Raw genomic sequence first — 23,581 nt, 5'->3', positions numbered from 1 at the left:
GTATATATTTCCTTTTATCTGTGTGTTCTCTCTCTTTTCAGTAAAGATTTCTGAAGCAATCCTGAAACCATAAATGTTCTTCCTGCCATGTCATATTCACACTGCTGTTCCAACTAATAATGACAGCAACTAGCACAACAGCTACATGAGCTAAAGCACATTAAATGCCTGTCTCCCTTTCATCTTGCTTATTCCTATTTGATGATTTCATTTAAAAAAAACCCACTTCACTGAATATTCACAGCTCTTTTTTCCTGAGTTGGTATCTGTATCTGCTGTAGATGCACATGCTGTATCTATGTAACACACAATGCTTGCATACATTAATATGCAAAATCAACTACCCTCTGTTAATTAAGTTTGATCTATACATAACATACCTAACACAAAACCATAAGAGCATGAAAAGTTAAGGAACCTAACAGTACCTACTATCTTCTCCTCTATCCAGAGTCACACACCTCACCACTAGAACAAACATCCACCACAGAGAACACACCACAACTTACTAAGGATATTTAATAAGGTGCGTTATTAATGATGCCAGCATTCCAGCTTCTCCTGCCCCAAGGTCCCCAGCTCCCTCATAACAAACAAATCAGACTTCACACCCCTTTTGTGCAAAGATATGAAAAATCACACTCACATGTGTCTGGGGAATAACATTTTATTTATCTTATCTATATTTATTTTCCATTCTGCAAGCATAGGGTCCCAGTGTCCATTCGGTTTAGGATCAGGGGATGTTCTTCACCTCTTCCTGGTTGAATCTTCCCACTACAACTGGTCACAAATTCTCTGATGGCAGGGTTTTCTGTCAGAACATGCCAATTGGTCAAAATCAAAACGTTTTGTGGAGATGGTTCTATTTTGACAAAGTTCCAGTGGAACCTTGTTTGGCTTTCTGTGAACTTGCCCACCTGGCTCTTGGGCAGCCTGCCAAGTGGCCAGATGGGGAGCCAGGAGCGTGAAAACCCTAGCTTCAGACTCAGCTGGGGCTTCCAGGCTCCCAGCTCCCCTTCAGCACACCAGATGGGATGACAGAGAGCTAGGCAGCCCTGTGAGCATCAGCTCCCAGGCTTGTGGCTCCTTGGCATTCTGAGCATCCAGGGCCCACAGCTCTGAGGCAGCCTACAGTCCCTGAGCCAAGGACCCCAAAGTTTCCAGAGCGCACAGCCACCCCTATGTGAAGGGCCAGCACAAAGCCTATGCGTCAGTTAAATCCCACTTCAGATCTATTTGGAGGATTTAAGTGGAGCATAGCCCTTATGCAGGCCCTCTGCAAAGGGTGAAATTCACCTTAGACCAGTCTTGTACTTTCAAATTTACAGAAGGAATTTGAACATGCTTTAAATTAGCCTGTCAAAACTTTGGGGCCAAATTTTGCCCTCAGTTATGTAAATACCACACATTCTGTAGGCAAGCAGAATTTGGCCTACTTCATTCTACAGTAGGGTGAAATCTGCAGTAGTATTTGTTGCCACTTTATGCTGTGATCTCTTTCTTCACCTCTTTTGCTTTATTCCTGTTCTTGGAGTTTAGTATGATAAGTATATGGAGGCCACAGGAAGTATAATGAGATGCAGTTTCCTGCATGGTTCTTTATCTGAAGTGTCTGTGCTGACAGATGAGCCATTACAAATAGCTTCTTCGCAAATGTTGTGATTCCCCATCCAAATTCTGCATGAGATGCACAATTACACAGCAGTTGATGAGTGAATGTCATGTCACTACTGACTTAGTCTGCCATCTGCTGTTGGTGGTGCTCCAGCAAATACCATGTTTACTTAAACTCCACTAACAGTATTACTTCTGCTGTTTTCTTTTAACCACCTATTGTGTTTGCATTGGCAAAATGCCTGCTTTCCAAGGTTAAGTAGTCATTGCCCAATTGTATTCATGTTTGGGAAAGGAAAAAGCATCTTTAAATGTCTTACACAAAGAAACTCGGACACTGTGTTGCCATTTGCCACAATGTAGCCTGTTGCAATTTGCTAAATCCTGAATTTTGCTTCATGTCTTTATTACAAATATTTCTTGTTTGTTCTGAAGTGTGAAGAAACTGTCTCTGGTGGTATGTCTACACTTCAAGCTGGCGGTATAAATTCCAACTCAAGGAGACATACCTATGTTAGCTCTTGGACAGTTAGGTAGTCACAGTGGCTAGACCCTTTGCAGCTCACAACTACACTCTATTTTTAGTACAGTGGCTTGATCAGAGCAAGTCCAGGTATGTCTCTTCAAGCTGAAATGTACACCTCCAGCTCGACATGTAGACATACCCACTGGGTTACAAGTATTCCCATTTGTGTAGCATTATAGGGCCTGATCATCAGTGGGCATTTGCTAACTTTGTACATGCACTACTAGATATGTTCACACAAATCAAAGATTTGCATGTCCACATCTAGTAGTATGCATATGAAGTAAGTAGGTACATTTGCAATCTCATAAATGCACCTGCTTGAAAATCAGACTAATTGCAAGCAGGTAGTTCTATGCATGTGCAGTTCTATTTTGTGCCTGTTTCTTCTCCAGAAGTTTCTTTAATCCAGCAGATGTGTTTAGAAGCTAATTTACAACCTCTAGCACAGGGGTTCCTAAACTTGGCTCACTGCTTGTTCAAGGTAAGCCCCTAGCGTGCCGTGAGACACTTTGTTTACCTGAGCATCCGCAGGTACGGCCACTTGCGGCTCCCAGTGGCCACGGTTCGCTGTTCCCAGCCAACAGGAGCTGTGGGAAGTGGTGACCTGGTCCGTGCCACTTCCCGCAGCTCCCGTTGACCGGGAACGGTGAACCGCAGCCACTGGGAGCTGTGAACGGCTATACCTCCGGACACTCAGGTAAATAAAGCGTAGCGGGGCCCACCAGGGGCTTACCCTGAACAAGCCATGAACCAAGTTTGGGAGCCACTGCTCTAGCATATATACTGTTCACTCCTGCAATGTGGATTCTTCTAACTGCATTGTTGGCTGTATGGAAGATTTCCCAGCTATGAATGCTAGTAGTTGTGGAAGACTCTTCAAGCCCTAATTGAGCTTCCTTCTTCTCCTGGGCACATTTAGCAGCAACTCATTAATAAAGGGATTTGCTCATAATACTAACTATGAATAAAATCTACACAAGTTTCTCCTATACAAGACCTATATTATGCTAAATCTCAGGGTTCATTCATTCATTCCTACTTGCCTCATTTGTGACATCTTCAGCAAAGAGTTTCTTTTGTGAGTTAGAGCTAAAATATGAATGTGACTGAGCGGATTTATCAAAAATTAACAACTTGCTTCTCTGTCTAGCTATTAATGGGATTTGAAATATCTGTGTGTGTGTATATGTATGTGTGTGTGTGTGTGTGTGTGTGTATATAATATATATATATATGTGCTAAATTTGATCCAGCCTGTAGCTCTTGTTCAGCCACTGAAGTGGGTGAGGTTCTGCAAACAATTTGTATGTCAGACTAACAACTAATAAATAAGCAGAAAGGCCTTAGCTCAAACTCTTCATTGTAAGTAAGCCTATAGCAGAATCTGATTTGGAATGGCCTAGTTTACCCTCAACCCCAAAAAAAGTCACTGGCCACAGCTAATCTTGTGTGTTTTATTTTTGCATTCTTTCACCCTTGATCACAAGAATCTAAAGCTTGAGCCACTGGAAGAAGAGGTTTTGGAAGGAAACACAAAATCTGTAAGTGTTTTTCAAGGCAGTGTATTTATTAAGGCATTTGTGGACCAATTTTGTTTGGTGTAGCCAGTATCCATCTGCAGCTTGGTTGAAATCACCAAACTCACTTTTCAGCTAATAACGATCTATTTTATTGCAGCAGAGCCTCAATGCACAAGAAATAATAAGACCTAAAAAAGCTTTCTAGGGAAGAGGGAGTATCACCAACCTGGGAAGACATGAGAAAATACCCATTATTTAGAGATAATAAACAGAGAGTGAACCATAAAAATAAAGAAACTAAGAACATATCCAGAAATGAACACAAATTACAAGTAGGTACATCTGCCAAGAGCAAATCTTCCAAATAAATCAGTGTTGATATCAAGGCTAAACCTTAAATCAAATATGTAGGAAAAGAGAGCCAATGATGGTACTTAGTAGAATCGAATGAGAAAAACAATAACAAGAAAAGATCAAATGAGTGATATGATTCTGAATAGCTTGCTCATGAAATAGTATAGATTCAAGTTGATCAATGAGATGACCATACCAATAATCAAGCCAGGAAGGAACGAAAGCCTGGACCAAAGATTCCATTGTGTTGGTTGTTAAGCAAGCATCATTTCTTGAAATGTTGAATAAGCAAAGTAACATGTATTAATGGATGAACCAATATGCAAGTTCCTTAGAATATTAGAATTGTAAGCATCAAGAATTCAGGATGAAAAGGTCTGGTGTCTTCTCCACTTCCAATTATTCTTTAATCAAGGTTATTCATTCTGTAAAGAGGACAAACTTTTCAGGTCAATGTATAGTTTCACTTATTATTTTCAACAGGTCACTTAAAAAAAATTATAATATGACTACATTGTAAATCTTTTTTGCCTTTTTTATTTAATTTCACAAGGCCTTAATCCAAAGTGAAGCAGAAACATACATTTTCTTCTCTACCACCTCTGTTTCCTGATTATATATTTGAGTAAACCTGTACTGGAATATATCAAAAATTGGGTTGTATTCCATAACTTAAATCATTTTTGTTGTGCAATTTGTAGCATTAAGGTTTGGGCTTGTGAGAAATTGGGGTCAAAGGATTGTACTAGTAAGTCAATGAATCAAACTTCCATATCTGGAGACTTAGGTTCAACTTGCACATCTGCTTACATAGTATTGATTCATCCATTGAAATGTTTACTTTTCTTATAAAATAAGCAACTGTTGTTTCTTGACATAACAATCAACACACTAGAAACTCTGATCCAGGCTTTGGACAAGTCACACACATTTTCAAAAGTAGCCACAGATTTTGGGTGCCCACCTTGAGCAGCAGCCAAGCTGTATCATATGTAGATTTTACTCTAAGATTCCAGAGCACTAAAACAGTAGATTGCAAACTGCAGGGGAATGTCGGGGGGTAGGGGTGGAGGGGTTGTTTTGTTTTACATGATATCATTTCTGCTGGATTTTATAAAAGCTTATTTACAAAAGCTAAATTTGGAGGAAATTAGAACTAAGAGTATTCCTTTAAGATTCCTGTACAATCAGTATTTTTTTAAATTCTCTATGCTGTACTTGATCTCTGTCTGAATGTTGATTACATTTTTTTCATTTAACTAAATTAAGTTGGATATACTTGATATCATGGATTTGAGGATACTCAACTTGAGAAACTTAGGGCTTCATTTTTAAAGATGCTAAGCACCCATCACCCCAACTGAAGCTGATGGGAGCTGAAGTGCTCAGCACATCTGGAATTCAGGCCATAGATTTCTCAATTTGGGAACCTGACAATTTTCTTAGTTTAAAATGTATGGAATTGATAGGAGGCACATGACAATGAATACTGTAATATCTTTATCAGCACATAATGATTGTTCAGCATCAAATGTCTGTGCTAGAGGAAGAACTAGAAGAATTCCGACTCGCTCTGAAACAGTATGTGGAATCTGCTTCTACTCGGACTGGATGTTTGCAGTAAGTATGTTATTACCTTGCAGCATATTCTGCATAGCACTACAGAGATGACTATTTCTTTGAATGAATCTCAAACTTGGGGTAGACCACGTGTTAATAGAGAGACTGTCTCATGGACCATCTCCCATCCCATGGACATGGGCCATCTTCTCTTCTATCAGGGAACACACACAAGGGCAGAGTTGGGACAGGACTTTTGGAATCAAAGGGAGAGGTCAAAGCATATAAAATATTCTAGTATTCAATGTGGGGCCAGCTGTAGAGGTGGACAAATAATTCAACATATATGTTGTGTGACAAAGCTCTGTCCTTGCCTCCATGGGTCCCGTGTTTCCTGGCAGATTTCACTAGCCTCAGAGGCTCACTGTGACTCTAGAGACAAGGGTCACAGTCTACTGAGCCATTTTCATTATAAGCCAGCAAGGGAGATCAGAAGTTATCCTTCCTGGCACAGTCTCTGTTGTCTCCCAGTCTCAGTGATTAAACAGGGGTAAAGATGGGGGGGGAGCCCAGGCCCACCCTTTACTCTTGGCTCCAGCCCAGGGACCCTAATAGTATCAGCTATCATAGCTGACCTTTTAGAAACATGACATGTACAATTCCCTGGACTACTTCCCCCACAGCAGCCCTCACTTCCTCAAGCTCCACTTCACCCTTACCTCAGGACCTCCTTCCTTGTGCCTGATCTGGTGCATATACTCAGTCTCTTCAACAGCACAACTTCCCTCCCACAACTCCTGACATGCACACCCACCTGACTGACTGGGAGGCTTTTAACTAGTTTCAGGCAGCCCCTGATTGGCTTCAGGTGTCCCAATCAACCTAGCCTTCTCCCTGCCTTCTGGAAAGTTCTTAATTGGCCCCAAGTGTCTTAACTGACCTGGAGCAGCTGCCATTTCACTTATCCTGGTACCAGGGATTTGTTTAGCCTGGAGTGAATCTCTCTCCCTCTCCCACAGCCTTCTAGCTTGGAGGGAGGTGGGAAGCTGCTACTAGGTCCTAAGCTCTCCCTGGTGCTCCAGCTGCTCCCCTGGCTGGGCCAGACACCCCCCATTCTCTGCTACCTGGCTGCTGGACTCCCCACTCTTGGATGCTGCTACTGCTCCAACTGCAGCCCTGAGGCGGGGTGGGGGGATGCTAGCCCACTCCCCAGAGAGGAGGAGTGAGGGACCCCAGCCACTGCTGTTGTGGACACCACCACCACCACCTGAGAGGGGTCCTTTCTGCCTGCTTGGACCACCACCTGGAGTTCCTGGAGCTGCTGCTGCTGTGGAGTCTGCTGTCTGGAGCTGCTGAAGCCCGAGGAGAAGAAGAAGAGGACCATCTACCAGTGGGGGAGCACGCAGAGACTTTGCAGACCACTGTGGTGGGGGCCCTAAGACTGAGTAACTTTCAAACTGTGCTCTTGTGGTGGGGGTCCTGACTGTGTTGGTAGGGACACAGGGGGTGTGGTGTGGAGCTGCCCCCTGACCCATCTGTGTGTCCCCCAACCCCCACCACTACTACCACCACCCCCACTGGCTGTATACCATCTGCCTCAGCTCCTGCCTCTGGACTCAGCTGCTTGCTTGGCTTGCCAAGCCCTATTTCTACCCTTTGGGCCAGAAGCAGCAGCCAGCCTAAAAAGACTTGTGCAAGTGCACGTGGGTGCACGTGCCCCCCCCCGGACTGCCCACCCCACAGCTTTGCCCTTGCAACCTGCCCTATTTACCATTTGCAGTTTTTTGCCTCCCCGGTATGCCCCAGCCCATGCTTACTACCTTCAGTTTGTTTGCCTGCCCCGCCCATTTCCTCCTGCAGCCTCTGTTTGTTTGCCCCGCCCCAGCCTCTGAGGCTAGCCCCTTGGTTCCCTGTTCCCTCCAGACCGCTTAGCCCCTTGCTCCAGGTGCCCATGCCCCCACCCATGCGCTTGTGCAACTCCCCATTTTAGTTTCAACCCTTTTCACTGCACCCCGAATATTGTTGTATCTCCCCCTCCCCTAGTGCACCAAGAGGAGCCAGAATTCTACCTTCTGTCGGTGACTGACCCCAACCCCTGATTGCCCCCCGTCCAGCCCACCCCTTTTGGCGCCCTCCTCCCCTGCCTGCAGCCTAGCGGGGAGGAGTGGTCGACCTGCTTCCCCTTTCCCCTCCTCCTTCTGGTGTCTTTCCTTCCCTCCCTGCTCATGATGGCGGGGGATGAGACGAGTGGGGCCCCTCCAGCAGCCCGAGCTGCCCCTCCCCCGCCTGCTCCTCCATCACCCCGCCAAGCCTCTACCTCCGCTGCCGAACCATCTGCCACCGCCCCCGCTGGGGTACCAGCAGCGACGGGCACCAGGGTGACCTCCACTGCTGCCACGCCTCTCAACCCTTCAGATTCAGGGGGAGCCCCCCCAGCTGGCAGGAAGGGCCAGGGGAAGAAGAAGGGGAAGGGCCCCACTAAAAAGACCAGGCCCTCCATGGCAGGGGCAGCCCCCAATGTCCAGGCCCCACCACAGGCTGGGGCGTCCCTCCCTGCTGTTCCCTCCACCAGTTCTGCGGGTGTCCCGCCCCCGGCTCCCAGGGCGTACACCCAGGTGGCGGCAGCCCCCCCGCCTGCCGCTACGTCATCTCTCCTGCCCACCGCCTCCACTATAGCGGCCGGGGCCCCTTTCCCACCATGACCAGGAAGCACGGCATCCGTTGCCTCCTGGTGCCCGCCTCGCCCCACGTGGAGACCTATCTGCGGGCGTTGGCGAGGGTGGTGAGGCCCACGGCCATTGTGGCGGCCTCCAAAATGTATGGCAAGGTCGTCTTCTTCTTAACATCGGAGGCCACCGCCCAGAAGGCGGTGGAGAAGGGCCTGGCAGTAGGGGGCATTTGTCCCCTGAGAACCGCTAGAGGACCTGGGCATCCACTTGGTCCTGACCTCCGTCCCTCCCTTTCTTCCCAATGCCGCCCTGTTACCCGCCCTCTCTACCCTGGGGAAGCCCATCTCTGTCATCAGCCCTCTCCAATTGGGCTGCAAAGACCCCGCCCTCCGTCACGTCCTCTCTTTCCGCCGGCAAGTGCAGCTTCAACTGCCGCTGGCGGCGCGTGACGGAGAGGTACTGGATGGGTCCTTCCTAGTCCCCTACCAGGCGGTCCATTACCGGGTGCATTATTCCACGGGGGAGGCCCGGTGCTACCTCTGCCGGGCGATGGGGCACATCCGGAGGGACTACCCCTTGGCCCGGCAAGGAGAGGCATCCGGGACCCCCGAGCCCCGGCAGGGCACTGGCCCCGTCATCACCGGTGCCCCTGGCTGCCTGGCGCCCGAAACCACCCCTCCCCCTTCCCAGTCCACCATTGTTCCCGCTCGGGCCCCAGGGGCACCTCCCCAACTATGCCCAGACAAGCGGGAGAGCCCTGCCCCCGCTGCTTGCAATCTGGGGGGGCCTGTGGAGGAGGGTGCGGCAGGGACACCGCTGGGCATGGGAGAGGGCCCGCCCCAAGGGGAATCTTCCCTCCCTTGTACTGCCCCACCATTATCCCCTTGAGTCCCTGAGCCATCGCCTCTGCCCCCTGACACAACCCCTGCTAGCCAGTCCCCGGATGATGCCATGGAGGGCTGGGCCCTAGTCCAGGGGAAGCAGGCAAGCGGAAGGCTCGAGCTCCGCTCCTTCCATCTGATGCAGAGGCCCCCCGGAAGACCAGGAAGGGGAACACCGATGCCAAGCCTTCCGCTTTACCCACGGGTGTGTTCCATCTACCGGTGCCAGCTGGGGATGACGTGGCAGCACTGGAAGGCAGTATCTCCCCTCCACGGGAGTCCTTCCCCTTCAAGACCCCCGAGGCACCATCTAAAACTCCAGTGTGCCCCAAAGCAACCGTCGTGTCAGCTGCCAGTGGGAAGCATCCCGGGGTGGTGGAAAAGGATTTCCCGTCCATGTATGAGGCGATCGAGGCCCTGGGTCTGACCCCGGTTACCCAGGGGGAGGATGACCCTATGCCAGCGGGCCTCGATCTGGGCGATTTCACTACAGCCCCTCTTTCCCCATGTTCCCTCCCCCTAACCGTTGCTTCTGCTCCCACCTTCGAGGAGCCCCTGGACTACTCCATCAACCCGGCTGCAGATGGCACCCCGCTGAGAGCCGCTGAGCCTGTTGAGGCAACGGTCAGTGCCACGCGGCTGGGACCTGAGCCACCAGGGGCACCCCTCGTTGGTGAGGAGCATTCGACCTCATTCCCGGGAGAGGACCCTACAGAAGAAAGTCCACCTCCTGATACCATAGCTGCCAAATCCACCATAGAGCTTGTGACTGGCATCACTGAGAGCCCTCTCCCCACCCAGACTCTCACCTCTAACCCTGCCCCTGCCTCTATCCCGTCCACCCCCCGAGATGTTATTGCCACCCCTGGGGCTGTCTCCTTCCCTTTTCCAACAGATGACTCCCAGGGAGCGGCCTTTGTGTTTACCCGTCCCGACCCACCAGGGGCTGCTATCCTCCCTCCACTGCCCCCTATCACCCCAGCGTTCAGGCCAACCCATCTGGAGCCCCGTCGGGGGTCTGCACCCTGTCTGTCCGTCTCGGTGGGCTACGGGGCTGTACCAAGGGCCCCCTCGGGGAGTAACCAGGAGACCGTAACCCCAGCCCCCCATGCGCGACAAGAGGAGTTGCGGGAGTTTTTAGAAGACGTCCATGGCTCCCGCAACAAAGTACAGCTTGGTCTCCAGCCCTGGGGGGACTTTAATCAAATCCTCCGGGCCGCAAGGGCCCTCATGGGGGAGGGTAAAAGGACCGGGAGGCAGGGCGCTGCGGCCTACCAGCGGGTCCACCTCTTCCGTGACTCCTTACTCACCTACAGGGTAGGTCACGGATTGCTGCGCGGCCCGGCGCGAGCCGCGAGTGTCCCTGCTAGTGAGGATCCCCCCCAGCCCTCCTCATGGCACCTCTTACCATTACAACATTGAACACCCGCGGCTGTAGGATGGGTCTCTGCAGGTCCCAAGTGCTCTCCTTCCTTCGGGAGGGGAAGTACTCTGTGGTTTTCCTGCAGGAGACCTATACGGATCCGACTGCCGAAGACAGCTGGCGGCTGGATTGGGGGGACAGTGTCTACTTTAGCCATCTCACAGTTCGTACAGCTGGAGTGGCGACTCTGTTCTCCCCTGACCTACGGCCCGAGGAGCTGGGGGTCGCCGAGGCTGTGCCGGGCCGCCTGCTGCACCTCCGGGTCCGCATGGAGGGGCTCGTAGTCAACCTCGTCAACATCTGTGCCCCGGCAGTGAGCCCGGAGCGGCTGCAATTCTATCAGCAGGCGTCCGCCTTCTTTGGCACCTTGGATCCTCATGAGTACCTGGTCCTGGGAGGGGACTTTAACATCACCCTTGAGGAGCGGGACCGCTCGGGGACCGAGCAGAGCCCAGCCACCGCCGCTGTCCTCCAGGAAATAGTCGAACACCACTCCCTGATGGACGTCTGGCACGACCACCACCCGGATGACACTTCCACATTCACCTTTGTCCGGGTGGAGGCCCATCGGTTGCGCCACTCCTGGTTGGACCGCATTTATTTATCACGCTTTCATCTTTCATGAGCCCACTCCTCCAGCATCCGGACCGCATTTATTTATCACGCTTTCATCTTTCATGAGCCCACTCCTCCAGCATCCGGCCGGCCCCATTTTCTGACCATCATTTAGCCACCGTGACAGCCTCCCTCTGCACGGAGAGGCCGGGGCTGGCCTATTGGCATTTTAACAACAGCTTGCTGGAGGATGCGGGCTTCGTGGCATCCTTCCGGGAGTTCTGGCTGGCCTGGCGAGGGCAGCGGCGTGCCTTTCCCTCGGCGCGGCGATGGCGGGACCTAGGGAAGGTGCGCGCCCAGCTCTTCTGCTGTGACTACACCCGGGGCGCCAGCCGACGGAGGGATGCGGCGATAGAGCAGTTGGAACGGGAGGTCTTAGAGCTGGAGAGGCGTCTGGCCGCCAGCCCCGAGGATCCACCCCTTTGCGGAGCGTGCCGGGAGAAGTGGGAGGAGCTCTGGACCCTCAAGGACCATCGGGCCCGGGGTGCCTTTGTTCCATCCCGCATCCGGCTCCTTCGGGAGATGGATTGCGGCTCCCGCTTCTTCTACGCCCTGGAGAAAACATGTCATCTGCCTACTGGCAGAAGATGGTACCCCCCTCACGGATCCAGTGGAGATGTGCGGGAGGGCGAGAACCTTCTACGCAAGCATTTTCTCCCCGGATCCAACCGATCCTAACGCTTGCAGAGTGCTCTGGGAGGAGCTCCTGACGGTCAGCGTGGGTGACCGAGACCGGCTAGAGCTGCCTCTCCTCTGGCTGAGTTCTCGGAAGCCCTCCGTCGCATGCCCACCAATAAATCTCTGGGCATGGATGGCCTGACCGTGGAGTTCTATCACGTGTTCTGGGATGTCCTCGGCCCAGACCTAGTCACCGTCTGGGCCGAGTCTTTGCAGAGCGGGGTCCTCCCTCTTTCATGCAGGCGAGCCGTGCTTGCCTTATTGCCGAAGAAAGAGGACTTCCGCGATTTACGAAATTGGCATCCCATCTCGCTCCTCAGCACGGACTACAAAATCGTGGCAAAAGCCATCTCGCTGAGGCTAGGGTCCGTGCTGGTGGACGTGGTCCACCCAGACCAGACCTACACCGTCCCGGGCCGCAGCATCTTCAACCTATATCTGGTCCGGGACCTCTTGGAACTCGGGTGTAGGGATGGTCTGTCGTTCGCCCTCCTGTCCTTAGATCAGGAGAAGGCGTTCAACAGGGTGGATCACAGGTATCTCCTCAGCACTCTGCAAGCATTTGGCTTCGGACCCCAGTTTGTGGGTTTTCTCTGGGTGCTGTACACCTCTGCAGAGTATTTAGTCAGGCTCAACTGGACCCTGACTGAACCGGTCAGCTTCGGGTGAGGAGTACGGCAGGGGTGCCCCCTCTCGGGCCAGCTGTACGCTCTGGTGATCGAGCCCTTCCTCTGTCTCCTCCGAAGGAGGTTGACAGGATTGGTGCTGCGGGAGCCGGAGCTGCGGCTGGTCCTGTTGGCATACGCTGATGACGTGCTCCTTGTGGTCCAGGACCCAGGCGACTTGGCGCGGGTGGAGGCTTGCCAGGCCATCTATTTGGCAGCCTCCTCCATGCGGGTCAACTGGGTCAAGAGCTCTGGCTTGGTGGTAGGAGACTGGCGGCAGGCGAGCTCACTCCCACCCGTGCTTCAGACCATCTGGTGGAGCACGGGTCCGCTGCTCTATCTCGGCGTTTACCTTTCTGCCACGCATCCCTCTCCGCCGGAGAACTGGCAGAATTTAGAGGGCGGGGTGATAGAGCGGCTCCAGAAATGGACAGGACTACTCCGGTGCCTCTCCCTTCGAGGGAGAGCGCTGGTGCTTAATCAACTAGTCCTGTCCATGCTCTGGTACCGGCTCAACACCCTGGTCCCGGCCCCAGGTTTCCTGACCAACCTCCGAACATCGATTCTGGAGTTCTTTTGGTCAGGACTGCACTGGATCCCTGCAGGGGTTCTCCATCTACCTCTGGAGGAGGGAGGGCAGGGCCTAAAATGTCTGTTTACTCAGTCCATGTCTTCCGCCTCCAGACCCTGCAGAGGCTCCTTTATGGTGCAGGTAGTCCGGCATGGAGCATACTGGCACATGCCTTCCTGAGCCACTTCTGAGGGTTCCGATACGACCGGCAGCTCCTTTATCTCCATCCGAGAGGTCTTCTGCAAGACCTCTCCGGGCTGCCGGTCTTCTACCAGGACCTCCTCCGGACCTCAAAATACTTTTCAACGACCAGGTCCGTGGCAGCCACCGAGGGGGCAGATCTCCTCGCGGAGCCCCTGCTACACAACCCCCAGCTTCATGTGCAGGTGGCGGAGTCCTGCTCAGTGCGCCAGAGGTAGGTCCTGGCAGAGGTCACAAGAGTTGGAGACCTCCTGGACTATGACCGGGGAGACTGGCTGGATCCCCTGAAGCTCGCTCAGCGCATGGGGCTCTCCAGACCTTGTACTCCCTGGCGCATACTTCAGGAGGTGAAGGCCGCTTTGCCCACCACTGCTCGGGTTTATCTTGACCGGGTCCTGAACGAGGGCATGCCCCGCCCACCCGCTACCCCAGGTCCGCCGGACCTTTTAATTGGACCCCTGCCCCGTGGACCCAACCGACCCCTTCACTGGAAGCCAGCTGCACGAGATGCAGCCTGTCTGCTTTCAAACCGCACCAAGAAAACATCTATACACGCTCGTGCTCCACACCTTTCATGCCCTCACCCTCGTGTCCTGCCCCGATACAAAACGGTGGGACCTCCTGCCACCTTTGGAGGGTGAGAAGCCCCAGTAGGCCAGCCTATATTCCACCTTAGTTCAAGGCCTGCTGGGGATGTCAGTTGGCGGCTCCTTCACGGAGCCGTGAGCATGGGCGTGTACTTGGCGCAGTTCACCTCAATCCCAGACACCTGCCCCTTTTGCGGCATGAGGGATACCCTGGCACATATATACTTGGAGTGTGCCAGGCTGCAGCCCCTATTCCGGCTCCTCAGCAATATTTTATTATGTTTTTGGTTGCACTTCTCCCCTCACCTTCTTATCTATGCACTCCCTATCCATAGCCCCACAAAGTCACGGGATCTCCTGGTCAACCTCCTCCTGGCCCTAGCTAAAATGGCCATCTATAAAACCAGAGTGAGGAGGTTGGCCGACGGAGTCTCCTGTGACTGTGGGGCCTATTTCCGATCCTCGGTCCGTTCATGCATCCGGGCAGAGTTCCTCTGGGCGGCATCCTCTGACTCCCTTGATGCCTTTGAGGAGCAGTGGGCGCTGTCCGGGGTTCTCTGCTCGGTGTCCCCATCCGGTTCCCTTCGTTTGACCCTTTGACCACACTCCTGTCCCTGTTATTTCATTAGTTGTGCCCCAGAATTTTTTGGGTATCTAGGTCCTGTGGATCCCCCTTTTAGGCTGGGGGGGGATCCTTTAGCAGTGGACGGGTTTTGCCCGCCCAGATCCCAATAAGACTACTCTTCCATAGCCATCTGGCCTTGCCCCGTCACAGTTGAATAATTTGAAAAGGATCACACAATGTGTTGAATTACTCAGTGAATAGTATTTGCCCAGCTTTTGTCCTCTGTAACAGAGGATAATTAGAAAAAGGGCTGGCAGTGAGAATAGTCATAGGATATCCGTAGGATACTGCAGTTTCTTTTAGGGGAGGTTGTTTTGTAGCATTTTCTTAGGATCCCTGAGAAGGGGAGCTTTTGAAGACAGACTCTTTGAAGGCTCTTTTTTTTTTTTTCCTAGTGCATACCTCTCTGGGACAGTGCCTCAGCAAGCTTCCCCCACCCTGATCCTGCAAAACATCCCACAAAAGCATATAAAGCTCTACCCATGCAAATCACTTTGCAGGATCAGACTCTTAGTTTGGAACTCTTTCAAAGTTGAATAAAAGACTGATTTCCTGCCTACCATAGTGTGATCGCTGTGAATTATTGGGCTCTTTTCTTCTACTGTACTTCTCTTTTAATCAAATCACTCTCTGAGGGCAGGTTACACTTAAAACATGGCATCGGTGCAGTTGCACCAATGCAGCTGTGCTGCTTTAATGAAGATGTTCTGAGCTGACAGGAGAGAGCTTCTCCTGTTGGCGTAGTTCATCTACCTCTGTGAGAGGCAGTAGGTATGTCAGCAGGAGAAGCTCTCCTGCTGACAGAGCACTGTGTATGCCATCACTTAGGTTGATATAACTAAATTGCTTAGGAGGTGTGGATTATTCACACCCTTAAGTGATGTAGTTATAAGTCTGCAGCCTAATATCCTGTTTACAGAATCTGGCCCAATTGACATAGTTATACTGAAGTAATTCTGTAGTGTAGACCAGGGCTAAGTCTCATGCCTGTGTTTTCCAGGCAAATATGCTTACCCCAGTAAGGATATTTAGAATCCAAAGCAGTGCTATTCAGGGAACGAAGGCTGTTAAAAACATGCCTGGAAAGTTTTATTTTGTTTTGACTATGATTTAAGCATGGTTTAAAGTTCATCATAAAGACAGGATAAAAAATCCATATAGAGAGGGCAAACAGACCAGTAAAGGCTTCTTTCCTTGTTTGTTACACTAGGCATGCTAGAGCTCAAACAGTCTCAAAGCAACTAGACTAAAGACTAAAATCATAAGCCTCAAATTTTGTTACAATGCACTTAAACAAGCCTCAGAAGAAATTTTATGCCACACTATCCTCACCTGTTTGTTTGCTAAGAGGTGTCCATCCAGTGACTTGCATGCTCCACCCCTCATCCATCTGAGGGAAATTTAAAATCAGAACATGCCCAGTATGAGGAAAGCATTCTTGGGGTGATAGCTGTGTGTTTGGGAAGGTTTTTTCAGCATGCTGAGGGGTAATGGTGGACCTCCCCCAATAGGGAGAAAATCTCCAGCCTATTAAAAGGGTGGCTAGCTCAGTTCAAGTCAGACCAGACCTATAAAATGGAAATGACAAATCTGACAGTTTGCTGAGTATACAGCTCTCAGATAACATAGTGAGGGCAAAACATATTAATTATTATTAATATTAGTATTACCATATTACCTAGGACCTATAGTCACTGCCAAGGACCCATTGTGCTAGGTGCTGTACAAACACAGAACAAGATGATCCCTGCCCCAAAGAGCTTACAATCTAAGTAATATATAAACAGAGGCATAATGCTAGACTAAAGGCATTTGTGTTTCTTTTCCTATTATTAGAATTCATTAAAACAATGGTTCTCAAACTTATTTGATTGGGCTCCCCTTCTTTATGACTGTAGTCATTTATGCCCCCCCAACCCAAGTACATATACCACCACCCAGCTCTGAAGGCAGGGAGGAGAGTAGTGGCTGCTGGCTAGATGCCCAACTCTGAAGGCAGCGCCGCGCCAGCAGCAGCACAGAAGGGTGGCAATGTGAAAAGTGATATTTGTTAATATCACTTTTCAGAGCAGACACAGCGCCCCACTGCCACGCTGGGGCTGACAGCCAGAGCCCGGCTGCCTCAAGGTGAGGGATTGTGGGGGCAGAAGAACCCAAGTCTAGGCTGCCTCCCAGTGAGGGATTGGGGAGGGAGGAGGAGACCCTAAGCCTGGGCTGCCTCCCTGTGAAGGATGAGAGGAGAGCCTGAGCCCAGGTGGTGTGGTTCCGGCGGTCAGCCCCAGCATGGTGAGGCTCCGGCCATCCCCTTTCTCCCTGCCTCCCGGGTGTGCATGGCCCTTCTGGTCCAGCCCCAGCCATAGCTCTTAAAATTAAAAAAAGCACAAAGCTCATTCCCACACCTCTCTTGGGAGACTTGCCCCATAGTTTGAGAAGTGCTGGATTAAAGGAATGAGATTCCATCCCTGTATTTCACTAAAAAGGTAGAAGACAGAGGGTTTTTTAAACACCTTTTATTTAGGCTTGGAAGGATTAGATTTTTAATCGATAAATGTCAATTCCACCAAATGAACACAGACCAACAAAAAATTCCATCAATAATAATAAAAATTTACAGATATGAAAAGTAAGAAAAATGTTTATGAGAACTTAGAGACTGATTTAAGGATATTTGCTTTATTTTTTGACAGGTGATGTTGGTCATTTGTTGTTTTAACAGTTACAAAGCTTTAACTTTTGAATCTCAACATCTAGTCATTAAATAATTATTGTCTGACCCCCCAATCTCCCATTATTGAATGAACTACAGTAGGACCTCAAAGATACGAACAACAGAGTTACAGACTGACCTGTCAACTGGACACCATGTGAATCTAGAAGTAACCAATCAAGCAGCAGCAGAGACTCCCCCCCACCCCGAAAAAAACCAAATACTATACTGTGCCTGTATTGCACCTTAAAGGTAGACAATCTGGTCTGCCTGTCCCCACCCCACCCTCACCCAATGTGTGGCGCAGCCACTTACAGCTAGGAGATGAAGACACTGGGGCTGCCAGCCCAAGGCAGGTGGAACCAGCAGAGCAGGAGCACTGCTAGGGTCTGCACCATTTTCACCTCTCCCTTCCCCCGGCAGGGGGATGTGCTGCTTTTATTCCCTCCTCCCCCCCAGCCGGGAGGGGGACAAACTTGCAAACTCAGTCCGACCGTGGGAAAGAAGCTGGCTTCAAGGAAGTTGTGAGGGCTGAGGAGGGAGCTCAGCTGCTGCTGGAGCCTGTCCTGGAGTATCAGATGCTAGAGCCCAAACTGCTTTGTTCAGAGTTATGGACAACCTCCATTTTCTCCATAATTCTGAGGTTCTACTGTATATAGGAAAGGCAGATTAAGTCACAGAAGTGGAGGAGCTGCACTATAGCTCAAGATTCCATAGAAAATGAGTGATGCAGACAACACAGTCAATAGAATGTGTATGGAAAATAATCTCAAGTAATTAGAAGTTATGTAGGATTATAATACCATCTTCTGGATCAGGAAAAAACATACGAGTCTGATTCTTAGCTCTGCCTGACTAGCACGCAGGAGAGGACTCATGATAAGGAACAAAATTATGATTCACCAGTTCTGGGACTGGTTAGCCCCTAGCATATTTTGGAACAAGCCAGGGGCTGCTCTCACTTACACTTGGTTTCCTATGGCTAGAGCTGTTGTTCTAGTAACAGTGAATAACCACAACTCCTTATTCTTGGACTTTCCCACTCCACCAGGAGCTGTAACAACCCAGCATTGCTCTTAAGAAAGGGGAGCTTCCTGTTGATGTGATCCAATGACTTTACTTCCCCTTTGCATTGGCAAAGTACTGCAAAGGACCTGCAGCATTATGAAAAATTAGGTCCACTGAGTGCGTCTTGGTAAGGAAGATCAAAGAGGAAACAAGAGTACTTGTGGTACCTTAGAGACTAACAAATTTATTTGAGAGGAAACCATATCTAGTAAAGCAATAATAAAGGGCAACTTCAGCTAAACACAAATAAACTGGTCATATCTCATGCCAGAATAAGGTTTGGAGAAGCAACAAATAATTGTTTCTTGGAACAGCTTTCTTTAAACCTGCTGAATGTGGGAAGAGGACAGTCTCAATTTAGGATTGGAGCTAGTAAAACATATTCCAGCAGAACAATTATCCATCAGAGAGATCTAATTCTACGGAATGGACATGATACCATAACAGACATTGTATGGAAATGAAGTTGGAGAAAGAAAAAAAATGAACTTTTTGTAATATTTGGGAACGGTTGACTATGTTACAGACAAATGTACCATCACACAAGGGCCAAGAGATGGAAAAGCAAACAAGAATGGTACCTGCTACAAAAAAGAATCTACAATATACCAAAGCATTCTTTAGTAACACTGAACCGCACGCTTGTCATAAGAAAAATCCTAAATTGTTTGAAAATATAAAACAAAGAGCATATAGAAAAAGGAAGAACTGATTTGTTTCCCCAATTTAGCAGATATTTGGTATGACAGCAGTGCCACCTGCTGGTCACTTTCTGATTCATTCTGGATGTTTTATTTTGTTATGCTTCTGTATGTAGTTCCTTACCACTTCTTCATATCGTACAGAGTTCTAGTCTTTATGCAGCAGCAAATAACAAAACCAATAAATCAGGGTGGATTCATTACCAGTTACAGTTTAGGTTGTAATCTAAGCAGAGTTTTCAAACAAAGCAGTAATAAAATCTCCACATCTCACATTTAGATGTTCAAATAGTCTATAAATATCCTTTTTTTGCAGTGCACATCCAGTTGCCAATTTGAGCATCCAAATGCAGAATTACAAATCATATCAAGACTTACTATTTGAAAACTAGCTCCTGAGTATGAGATTTATAGAATGCACTAAAGCAGATGACACTGTGGGAAGGATTGGCATATGTTCCATGGGATATTTTATGCCTCCATGAACTGGTAAGATGAACTCCATGGCAAGTTGTCTAAGACAACTGGAGGAATAAACCCAAAAGTAGACAATACATGGGGGGAAAAGATTTTCTGAGAATATGGACTCTCAGGCAGGAACTGTTTTTGGTGTTTGTTGGTACAGTAGCTAGTACCATGGGACCCTATTCCAAATGTGCGGTCTCTAGGTGCCATCACAATAGAAATACGTGATAAAAAGATACTGTTTAAAAAAGTGTATGAGCAATGGACAGTGACCATTCCATCTTTACGCCACATATGACTGCTTGCTTCCAAAACACCTAAGGTCTATCCTGCTTCAATAAACTTCTCACCTCTGAAAAATGAACCTGCACAAGTGAAGCAGCATAATTTAGGCCAAAATTTTCAGAAGCGACTAATGATTTAGATGCCTTAATTTCTGGGTATCCCACTCTGAGACATCTTACTCAGGAGGCTTGATTTTCAGAGCATGGGTAGTCAGCCCTTTCTGATAATAGGACCCTTTTAACCTGTCTCAAATTGGGCACATAAGTACTGAGGCATCTAAGTCACTACTCACTGTTGAAAATCTTGTCCTTATTTTACAATTTACTTCACTTACTCTCTGTGGGAAACATTGTATTATGCTGGTTTGCTGTGCAGCACAGTTGGCTTAGTTTCTATAATACTGGTAATAATAATAATAATAATTTTTGACATAAAGTACCCTAGCATTTGGAACAGTATAAGAAATTAATTTTGTAAATAAGAGTCCATTATAACAGTTTTAATTTTAAAGAGTATAAATAAAAGCTCTGCTTAAAAATACCATGTAGTATATCACAGATAAAAGTAGAAAGGAGCGCAAGTCATTTGCAACACAGATGCCTCTAACGCCACATATTTATCCCTCAGACTATCCTTTTTACAGAAATCACTAAGTTTTGTTCATTCACTGTACTGTAGCTTGGGAAAAGTGTGCTTGCTAATTCTGTCCTACAACTCTTAGTGTTTCCATACAGAAGCTTTCAAGCGAATGCCGCTTCATCATTTATGAGTTCTGGGAAAACAGCAGTGCCTGGAATAGGCAAGTAGTGAGATTACCTTTTGCATTTCAGGTTGTTAGAAGGTTAGAAAGTAACTGCATGAAAGTACTGGTATATAAAGATATAAATATCTTTCGTTAAATTTACTTGATCTACTTTCCAATTAAATGCCATTAAGAATGCTTCATAACAGTTCAGTTTTTTCTGCATTGAGCTTAAAACACTATTTGAATATCTATTGAAAAGACATCCAGTAGTCTGACTTGAATAGGCAGAGACTGAAGGTGGAGAGATACAGAATTAAGAGTCATCAGAATAGGGACAGTAGTTGAGTATAGAAGGAAAAAAGTAGGGGGATGAAATGATGCTGGCAGAGAGCTAATGCAGGGTGGACAAGGAGCTAAAAAGAGACAGACAGGTTGCAACATACTTAAGCACATGTGTAACTTTAAGCATGTGGGTGGTCACTGGTGCCTTCCTCCAAGGTTTCCCACTCCTACCACAAAAGCCCAGCAGGCTTCCTGTCTCTCTTCGGGACCTTGGAAGATACCACACCCAGAGGATTTCCCACCAGCTGGGTTCCAGTCTGTAGGAGACAGAGTATTTAGGGAAGTGGGAAAAAGTGGAGATTTTTCTCTGAACTGAGTTTTATAAAATAGATCTGAAGGTGGAATCCATTGTTTTGGGGTTTTCTGCAGCCTAATATCCTGCTTACAGAATCTGGCCCAATGAGTTCAGAGTGGGTGCATTTACCTTCAGAAATAGTAATAAGAATTGAAAAGGCACTTCAACACCATTGGAATAGACAAATTGCCATACAGGATCAGACCAAAGATCCATTCAGTTCAGTTTCCAGTATCAGATGCTGCCAAGGAAGATGCAAGAATGTCACCGCAGGCTGAGATGGGATAATATGCCCCTGACATTAGGTCTCATCCTGGTCTCTGATAGTTAGAGATTGGCTAAAGCCCTGAAACACATTTAATATCCCTTCTGATTTTTTTTTAAATTATAATTATGAATTTCTGGCTATTCTTCATAGCCATATAAATATTCAGTCCTTTTAAATCTTGTTAAGTTCTCATCACTTATATGTATACAGTCATCTCCAGATGAATTACAGCAAGACATTCCAAAGGAGTAATGTGGACTTCTTGGAAACTCCAGAACTCATGACAACTATGCAAGTACCTGGTAATTATAAAGTTTTTCCACAATACTTTACTTGCTTCAATATGAAGACTTCCCATTGACTAGAATGTTCCTTATGTGGAATAACTGCAAAATTTGCCCTTATTCAACACTCTTTTGTAATTTTGCCTCTGTTCTGTTTTTTTATTTTTTATTTTTCTTTAAACATCAAAGGTTTGTACACAGATACAATTGTTAAACACATCAGTAATAGGAATATATACAATACTTCCTCCTATTGGAGAAAAAGAAAGATTATTACAAATTAAGTATTAACCTAACAAATATAATACAGAAAATATCCAGAATATAAAGAATCCCTTTGTAAATAGTAACATTCTGTTGCTTTGAACTGCTTTTGCCCTACTGGTTTAAAAATATTTAGTCAGAAAATATGTTTGCTTTCTGATAAAGAGCTAGATTTCAATTTAGTTGCATTTGCTTGTATTACATTGACAGAAAGAGTGGTCTTAATTTACCACACAATTGTGCACATTTCCTGCAACTTTTCTCCAAACTTCATTCTGAAAAGCTGAGATGCAGAAGATTCCCAAATTATAATTAATATTATTTGTATTACAGTAGCAGCTAGTACTATGTGGCATACATGCACCTTATAAGAGAAACTTCTTGTCCCAAAGTGCTTACAGTCTAAGTAGACAAGAACAACGACAAATGGAGCAAGCATCATCTTCATTTTACAGATGGAGAACTAAGGCACAGAGAGGTTAAGTACTTTGTCTAAGATCATACAGGAAAACCGTGGCAGAGCTCAAAATTTAACCCAGATCTCCTATTGTAGGAATTGGGCCAACAAGTCCCTATCCAATGCCTAACCTCTAGACCATTTTTCCTCTCCAGTAGGGTAACTGGGCCAAATCCTGAGGTTTTTCCATCAAGCAAACTCCCATACACAAACTCCACTGACTTCAATAAGAGTTTGCCTGAGTAAGGAATAAGTAAATCCTAACTAAGGAATGCAGAATTTGGCTCAATAATTTAGTAATATAATGCACTATTTCCCTCTGCATGATAGCGTCAGACTACATTGTGCCAATGGCTGGACTAGAATTCAGTAAGGGATGGAGAAAGAAGAAATAGTGGTGTTCCAATCACAGCTGGGGAAAGTATGTTTAGCATCAAATTAAATAAAACGTATATATCATTTATAAATGTCTAAATATAAAGATCAGTCTTAAATTAAATTTAAAACATGTTTTAAGCATACACTCTGCCTTTTAAGTGGGATTTTAGTCTACAGCATTCCTCCTGATTATTACCATGGTAACCAGAGTATTGCTCAGCATGAATTTCTTGCTCAAAAAAAAATATAGGAAAGTAATATTTAGGATCTGCATAGTTTAATTTTCACAATTTATAGGTTATATTTTCTTTTAGAAATATATATACCTATGTTAAGGTTTTTTTTTCCAATAAGTGCCATAATTGTAGCATAAGGATCTTCATACAAATTTGTATTCAAAGGAGAGAAAAAGCTTGAGAGAGAGCAAAAATGATGGCTGTAAGGCAACTACTATATTTTATGCAACAGTCACAAACAACGTAGACTGAGACCTGTTTAAAACTCAGTGAAGAATAGAAATAACTCTGCTACTAGCAAAGTCACTTTTGTAATTGATGTAACCCAAGAAAGCCCAGCTCAGATACAGCTACTGCTTTTCAGTATGCTCCTTTTTAACCCAATTTTCCAGCTGAGTTGACCAACAAGGAGATGAATTGACTTCTCCAAGGTCACATATTTAATCTGTGACTCAATAAAGATTACCCAATCCTGGAAACCTTCTCTTATGTGAGTAATCCAATTCATGTCAAAAGGAATATGCTCACCAGGATAAGGACTACTCACAAGAGTAAGGGGTTTGCAGGAGTGATATTTGGGATCCTCCTTGC

General features: G+C 47.4%; 2 protein-coding genes across 4 annotated transcripts in view; one reads left to right on the top strand and one right to left on the bottom strand.

The window, feature by feature from the left end:
• C2H8orf88 (chromosome 2 C8orf88 homolog) overlaps window positions 1-23,581 on the bottom strand; it is an 83,061-nt gene that overhangs the window by 19,688 nt on the left and 39,792 nt on the right. The window contains exon 6 of one of the 2 annotated variants that reach the window (XM_043507631.1): window positions 638-814. The exons of the other annotated variant lie outside the window; for it this stretch is intronic. Within the exon in view, the coding sequence (XP_043363566.1) occupies window positions 788-814 (27 nt within the window). The 3' untranslated portion in view covers window positions 638-787. Of the gene's footprint in view, window positions 1-637; window positions 815-23,581 lie in introns of those variants that run through there. 2 annotated transcript variants of the gene reach the window in all.
• The window catches only part of NECAB1 (N-terminal EF-hand calcium binding protein 1), a 152,612-nt gene that overhangs the window by 127,334 nt on the left and 1,697 nt on the right, over window positions 1-23,581 (top strand). Inside the window, exons 9-12 of one of the 2 annotated variants that reach the window (XM_038392593.1) lie at window positions 3,634-3,687; window positions 5,528-5,640; window positions 20,443-20,520; window positions 21,582-21,673. In XM_038392593.1, coding sequence (XP_038248521.1) covers window positions 3,634-3,687; window positions 5,528-5,640; window positions 20,443-20,520; window positions 21,582-21,673 — 337 coding nt within the window. The remainder of the gene's footprint in view (window positions 1-3,633; window positions 3,688-5,527; window positions 5,641-20,442; window positions 20,521-21,581; window positions 21,674-23,581) is intronic. The other variant, XM_038392594.2, reaches the window with a different exon arrangement.

Source organism: Dermochelys coriacea, chromosome 2, assembly GCF_009764565.3.
Source record: "Dermochelys coriacea isolate rDerCor1 chromosome 2, rDerCor1.pri.v4, whole genome shotgun sequence".
NCBI classification, from domain to species: Eukaryota; Metazoa; Chordata; order Testudines; family Dermochelyidae; genus Dermochelys; species Dermochelys coriacea.
This window is presented reverse-complemented; position numbering and strand designations above follow the sequence as displayed.